At 50.7% G+C, this 7033-nt stretch overlaps 1 protein-coding gene across 1 annotated transcript; it reads left to right on the top strand.

The window, feature by feature from the left end:
• Window positions 1-2495: 2495 nt before the first annotated feature.
• LOC122381341 (formin-like protein 1) lies at window positions 2496-6723 on the top strand. Its single transcript, XM_043365384.1, has 3 exons — window positions 2496-2725; window positions 4271-4752; window positions 5591-6723. The coding sequence occupies exons 1-3, from the start codon at window positions 2551-2553 to the stop codon at window positions 5714-5716; spliced, it is 783 nt and encodes a 260-aa protein (XP_043221319.1). The 5' UTR covers window positions 2496-2550; the 3' UTR covers window positions 5717-6723.
• The last annotated feature ends 310 nt before the right edge of the window (window positions 6724-7033 follow it).

The raw sequence follows: 7033 nt of genomic DNA on the forward strand, positions 1-7033 counted from the left end.
TTTTTTCGGGGGAGGGAATTACTGCGGAATTGGGCCCACCCCTCTCCCGTTCTGACTGGTTTTGAAAACTAAACGTCCACTGAGTTAACCCGTGCGGGGCTGGGGGGTAAATTTTACCCCCTGGGCGAATTTTTGCAATATCTCAAAAACGGCGGCGCGCAGCGCCGCCAAACTTTCAATACCTTTTCTGACATCAATTTGACACGTTCTCTAAAATTTGAGCGAAATCCGTCGGAAAGTTTTTGAGAAATTGACGTTTTAGTGACGTCATGTTCGCCATTTTCGCCTCAAAAACGGCAAAATTTCAAACGCCGCTAACATCTTCATTTTTAAAGGAATCAAGACGTAACAAAAAAGGTTATACGTAATTCTACTTTGTCTATCAAATGGCTATCTCGGTTTTTTGAATATTTTGGATTTTGGTCAATTTTTTCCAAAAAACTGACTTTTTTTTGGAAAATAATTATAAAATCCAAAATTTTAAGTGTATCGAAAAAACGGAATGTGTTTCAGAGGAGTGGTCTATGTGCACGTATATACCAATTTTTAGAAGAATCGGTTCAAAAATGTGTGAGTTATTCAACATTTTATGACGTCACGACACACAAAAAAAAATTGAAAAAATGATTTTTTGGGAAGTTCTAGACCTCGTACGGAAACAACAATAGCACCATTCGATTTGCCGTGAAAAACTGCATCAGATAGACACCTTTTTAGGCCTTAACAACCAACTTCAAAATTTGACCTCACTTGACCTGACCTTGACCTGACCTCGACCTGAAATTCATCCAGAGGTGGTCCATATCACCTATTGAGTGTGCCTATTGAATTCTATGAGTAAAATGACCCATAAAACATGTGTCGCACATGCCCTTTTCTATATTTTGTTTTTGGTGACCTGACCTGAACTGACCTGACCTTGACCTTGACCTCTGAATGATATTGTATGCAACGAATATTGTTTTGGTAACCTAAGAACACGTTTTGGGCAATCAGTCTTAGTCCATGACTCCATTCTTCGGCAACTACGGTGCAAGGCCGATACTGTAGGAACTTGCAATTTGTACCCTTGACCTGACCTTGACCTTGACCTCAAACTTTAAATTAAGTACATGTTTTTAGTTGTTCGTGATGAGATCTTTCGATTGGCGTTTGAATTTTCCAAATCGGACCATTAGTTCGGGAGATAACAGGGGGGGGGGGTAAAATTTACACCCCCCCCCCCCCCCCCCAGCCCCGCGCGTTCGGCTGGAGACCCCAGCCCCGCGCGGGTTAAGTGACTAAGCTCAAAAGGCTTCAGTTTCTCACTGTATGTGTCTTTTCATTGCGTAGTTTTACGTTTAATTACGCTGGGAAACCAGTGTTGTCGACTTCGGTCAAGTGGGTGACTTTGTAGTTTTACAGTATAGGCCTAGTTTTACAGTAGGCCCCCCAACACCTTTACGGCCCCGTTTGCCCAGTGGTTCCGATTTACTGCTGATGCCCGCAGAGACGGAAAGGCACCGGAGAGTGGGCAAAAACGGCCGCCAACGCGTAAACCGTAATCACGTCTATTTTTAATGTTAATTAGATAGAGCGCGCCATTACGTCGAATGGTCGTCCCGCTGGCTCCGTATTAGCACAGAGCGCCACTGAATGGTTCAGACTGGTGGTGCAGGGGCATTTATGGGCTCTATACGTCACGGCGAGGGCCGACAAAGGGCCGTGATGTAGACGTCGGCCGCCGCCGCCGCCGATCGCCCCCGGCCGCGGCCGGCTGTGCAGATTATGATTTCCTATGACGTGCGTCTCCGATAATGTGGCTGTAGTACTTATATACGTACTATTTAGACTAGACTGATAATGGTGACCATGAGGAGAGCTATGTCACGCTGGATGAATCAAATGTGAACGGGAAGAAAAGTGCATTTTTTTCTGGATGGTAGCGCATTAGTAGTGGAAATCTGCAATCAATTATAATGCCAATACCGACGCTATAAAGACATCCGGTACTGGGTAAGCAAGCCCATTACAAGCTACGGATGTTTTGCGGGACAGTCTATCCACGCAGCAGCTGTCATGCGGTGCAGTCTAACAATGCCGGCGTAATGCAGTAACACCAAGCCCATGGCACGCCGCCTCGCTGCTCAGATCTGCTCGGTACAGCTAATCGGTGCTTATGATAAGTCGTTAGAAGCGTGCACTGTTAATTACGTCAACCCAGTGCAGACCGGTTGGCAATCTTATTGAGAAACCACCGAAACCCGATACCAAATTCCCAGCCTATTCTGATCTCTGGCCGCAGTCACACCTTTGTCGCAGTCACCGGGCGCCGCGCCGGTGCCGCTCAGGATCCCGTGACCCCCTGACCTCGCCACCACCCCTCCCCACCGCTCGCATCTCACGTCAGCAGCTCACTCGCGCGTGCCGGCTCCCGTGAGTGACTCCGCCGTCCGCCGCCAGAGGCGCCACGGTCGCCGGAGCCCGGTACGGTGGAGCTCGGCGGCGGCGGGTCGTCAGTTGGAGTCCGGGCGGCGTCTGGTGAGGGTGCGCGGGCAGCGGACAGCCACCATGTCGCTGAGAGACCTGCTGCTGTACGCCGCCGTGCCGGTGTCGGCTGAGACGGAGCGCAGCGCCGCACGGCACCGTCACGTGCACCACGTGCTGCGCGGAGACGGCGTACTGAGCCGCGTGTTTGGTCACGTGACGGCCAGCGCGGCCCAGGCCGCCACCTGCAGAGACGTCGGTGAGTACCGGGGCGCTACACATGGGACAGGTGCAGTGATGGGTGAGATTGTGGGATAGTTATGTGCGTTAGTGTAGGAATCTGGCACGCATTGGCCACCTTATCCGATGTCACAAGTGACAGTATATGTTTGGAGTACCGAGTGTGACGTATACTTGCTGCATTATAAAAATCAACATTGAAATAGTTGGCACTCTAGTTTATAAGCCTCTGCATATCTACCGTACCGGGGTGACCGGAAGGGCCTAACCTAACAAAAGAAGTACCATAAAGGAATACGCATAACTCCACATCTAGTTCTTTCACAATTGTTTTGTTGATATGGGCGCTCTACCGGAGATAAAACGTATACGGTTAATTGCATAGCTATTATAGTGCTACAACCATCAGGAGAGGAAGTAGCTTTGGAAAATTGTTATTCCTAAAGTGCGAGTCTCAGTTAAGTGCCAATTTTAGTATTATGTACCCGCCGAACACTAAATGCGAACCACTGCTCGCAACAATAGTACTTGAAACAAAACGAACTTGCAACAATATTACCGACTACTCACTTGCTGAAACATTTAAATGTTTGACATAGCAAAGCCGTATGCCGAGATCTCGTAAAATGCTCTAAGTTACATGGCACTTGGCAATAAATTTTATCAACATTTTTTTCCGAGATACGATTTTTTTCCGAGCTGCTCTTCACTTATTGTAATTAGGTATGTTTTGTTTGCACAGCACGTTAACAAAACGGACAACTGTTGCATGCTTATTGTATGACATGCAGCGACAGCGACCAAAGCAGTTACACAAAGATGTACCAATGCCCGCATGCATCCAAAACGTCCCGCAATGTTCAGTCTTAGTGCTTGGCTTAAAATCAGTGTTTCAAGCTGCATCACTTCTGCAGGATGGCGAGCAGTTTCATTACGGGTGCCGGTTAGGCCTTTGAAGGTTCGGTCCTTCGCTTCGAAATAATCAGTTCAATTACCCAAAACATTGTGCACGAAGCTGGTAGCGTCTTGCTGAAATTCATTTCAACTACCGTTTATGATTTTCCCACTTCACATGATTGCCGACGATGGTCTTTCGAGTGCGGTAACTTTTATTGGCCCGGGTGCTAGTAAAAAACCACTTAGGGCACCTTGACATGAATACAAGTGTTGACGCAACACACTTGACGAGGTATTGAAACGTCTTCAAGTAAGATCACTGATCTGAGCTTCTCTTATCAGTAGCTGATACTCACTACAAAAACAAACAGACCTGCTGACTTTGCTCTGATTATGAAGTGCTATGATACTAGGTCATGACCGCGCAGCCCTAGTGACCCGTGACATGATTCAATGTATCGACGGTCTGATCAGATGTTGCACTATTTTGATTTTATCAGTAGCGATTGCCAAAAGGACGCAATTTTATCGAACGTCTTCCATTTGTCTGTTTCTGCGACGATCGCATACAATATTTGATCTGTATGTATTGTAAAATGGCCCTTATTGTGACCTGTATTGTGCTGTTTTTGGTCACCTTGTAACCGCGGGCTATCCTTGTTTTCAGGCACACTGACGACAGAAGACGAGCTACTCCCGGCAGCCTCAGCACTCTCCCACGGGCCCCAGGCCTGCCCAGCTGCCTTGCCTGATCTCATCCCCTCGCCGGACCCATCCGTTCCCCCGGACCTGGCTCCTGACGACCCCACGCCGCCACCACCGCCGCCGCCGCCGCCACCTCCCCCGCCGTCTAGTGAGCTGCACTGGGCCCTCCAGCTGGTCCTGGCTCAATTCCGCCCGGTGCCCCCGCCGCCGCCGCCCCCGCCCCGTAAGGGCGGCCGCAGCGCGCGGCGTGACCTGACCCGTGGCCGCGGCGCCCGGCCCCGGGAGAAGGCCGGCGGAGCTGGTAGCTCGGACGGCGCTGGAGCTGGAGCTGGAGCTGGAGCTGGAGCTGGAGCTGACAGGAGCGGCGCGGTGTCCACCACTCTGCGACACGTGGGAGAGGAGCTGCGCAGAATCGCCGACCAGCTGCAGCTCAACAGACTCGTGGTGAGGACCGGGGCATCGGCGCGACCCTATACCGGGATTTTTTGCCGTTTTTGCTGGCGGGTGTCCCTCCGTCAGCCGGTTTTTGGTGCATATTCCTCAATGCCGCCGCGGGCTTTGTTCGGACGTGTCGGCGAAGGAACCAGTGCGGCCTTGGTCGATCGAGCGCTGACCGAAATACCGGGCACATTTCATGTCCGTGAGTGGCCGCGCGGCGCTGCGCCTTTGGGTGACTCACCTGGCATAATTTGAGGTCCGGCATGACCACCCGAGATTCACGTCTCGACAGGAATCGGACCCATGCGGGCAGCCGGCGGTCATTTCATGGCTGGATGGCTTCACCGTGCACTGCGTTATGACCCATTCAGTCGATAAACAAACCGCGCCAACGTAACCGCAAACGATCTCTCCCAGAGGCGGGCTTATCGTGCGGTTACTCGGGGCTCGCGGCCCTGCCCTGCACGCTCGAGGCCGGACTCCACGTGGCATTGTGCGCATTTGTCAGTCAGTGGCAGCCACGAACAAGGTGGCACATTTCCAATCAGTTTTTTTGCCGGCGATCCGTTGGCTGCGGGTCAGCTCGGCCGTGCCAGGAGCGCGGTGCCAAGCAGTTCGCGAGGTCGGCCGGCTCGCGTCTGTGGACCAGTGGCCTCGCGAACTGATCCGGCAGCTTTTGTGACGTGTTTAGTGTTATAACAGTTGTCAACGATTGGGGTGGTCCTATCCCTCGAGACCACGTGTGCTGGGAGGTCGCGACCTCAGACCCGTGGCTGTGGTGTTGATCTGATTCACGTGACCGGTGACCTCTGACCCCACTGACATACGCTCCCCTCTCCCGCAGGGCTGGCCAACGCACGAGGAGATTCTGCGTGACGTCATCGACCGTCACCCCCTGCTGTCGGGTGTGACCGGCTGCGCCATGGTGGTCGGAGTCACGGCCATCCTCGCCCGTGCCCTCAGGCCGTAGCGGGTCACAGACCTCTGACGTCACTGCCGAACGAAACGCTGATTGGTGGAGTCAACAGGCGGTGGATCCTTGCCAGTTCGGCTACATGGATAATAATGGATGGATAATAATGAGAACGAGGCTTTCATTGCAGGAGGGAGAGAGTGTTTCGCGTTGCGCATTTTTGTCGATATTCGTGCCGACGTGTTATTCGTTCTGTTTTATTTAGTTTCGCGGGCATTTCGGCGCTGTTTTGTTTTTATACATTAGCGATTGGCTGGTAAACCTACGCGATGTCTTTCACGTTTGAGTTGTAGTAACTGAGTCGGCGCTGTAGCGATGGTCTAGTCGCGCGTTTTGTCTCCTTGTGTGTATGTATGTGTGTGGACGGGCGCCTGGAGGGTACGGGGTGCCGCTGGCGGGTGCTACTGCCTGCTGACCTGCGGAGCCCCGCGCTGGGTGGGTGCCCGGTCGGCGCCCAACTGATCTCTTCCTGTACAGTCGTTAGAGAGGGTTTTTCTGTGGCGATTACCCACTGTCGGCAGTCCCCGATCAAGGAGCGCTCATTCATAATAAATGGCCTTTGGTGACCCATTTATTAACATCGTGCCACAGTCTTTCATTGTAGGTGTAAAATGGTCATGCTGCGTTTGATTTGACCGGCGACGCACTGCTTTTGGTGTGGCTGTAGAGTTTTCTAGTTAATCAAAAGCGTGATTTGTTTTGGCTTTAGTTATTGCTCAGCGAATGCATTTTTAGCGTGTGACGATATTCTAAGACACCGACATGAAATGGCCTTGGAAACTGGATCAAAGATCACCAAGTGTATGCATTTACTATGTAGTCTGTCTCCATGGCCGATATTAGGCGATAAGTATGTGTATTTTGTACATATATGGCACCTTGCAACCATCTGTCTTTCATGTTTGTACCGTATGCTTTCGTGTGCGAACGACCGATTTCCGTTGTATCGGCTGATTTGATACATTTGTATACCATATATACCGAAATACACAAATTAAACCCCTTACGTCTCGGTTCGATTCGTCGTATTATTCTAGCTGTGGGTCGTTTTGAGTCCGAGATTCGTGCAATCGAAAATCAGTGTTTTTTAGCATGGAGGCCGGCACATCATGCGCATGCCACCCAAACCATGTCCAAACCACTAACCAGTCCCGCTGGTCATCAAAATTCTTCATCATAAGACAGTGAACGGAAAGAACGAACGGATGGTGATATGGAATCTGATAGCAAACTTTTCACGTTGAGTCGGTTTACTTATGTTTCCATGCAAGACAAATCTATAAAAAAAAAAATGCTAATCATAATTATTCCGCT

Source organism: Amphibalanus amphitrite, unplaced genomic scaffold (genome assembly GCF_019059575.1).
Source record: "Amphibalanus amphitrite isolate SeventyFive unplaced genomic scaffold, NRLGWU_Aamphi_draft 000118F_arrow, whole genome shotgun sequence".
Classification (NCBI taxonomy): Eukaryota; Metazoa; Arthropoda; class Thecostraca; order Balanomorpha; family Balanidae; genus Amphibalanus; species Amphibalanus amphitrite.

What these genes read in the sequence shown, in the direction of transcription:
- LOC122381341 (XM_043365384.1), top strand. Translation starts at nt 2,551, where the DNA reads ATGTCGCTGAGAGACCTGCTGCTGTACGCCGCCGTGCCGGTGTCGGCT. An exon ending in CGCCACCTGCAGAGACGTCG is followed by an intron (nt 2,726 to 4,270) that starts GTGAGTACCGGG and finishes CCTTGTTTTCAG; the next exon opens with GCACACTGACGACAGAAGAC. An exon ending in TGCAGCTCAACAGACTCGTG is followed by an intron (nt 4,753 to 5,590) that starts GTGAGGACCGGG and finishes CCTCTCCCGCAG; the next exon opens with GGCTGGCCAACGCACGAGGA.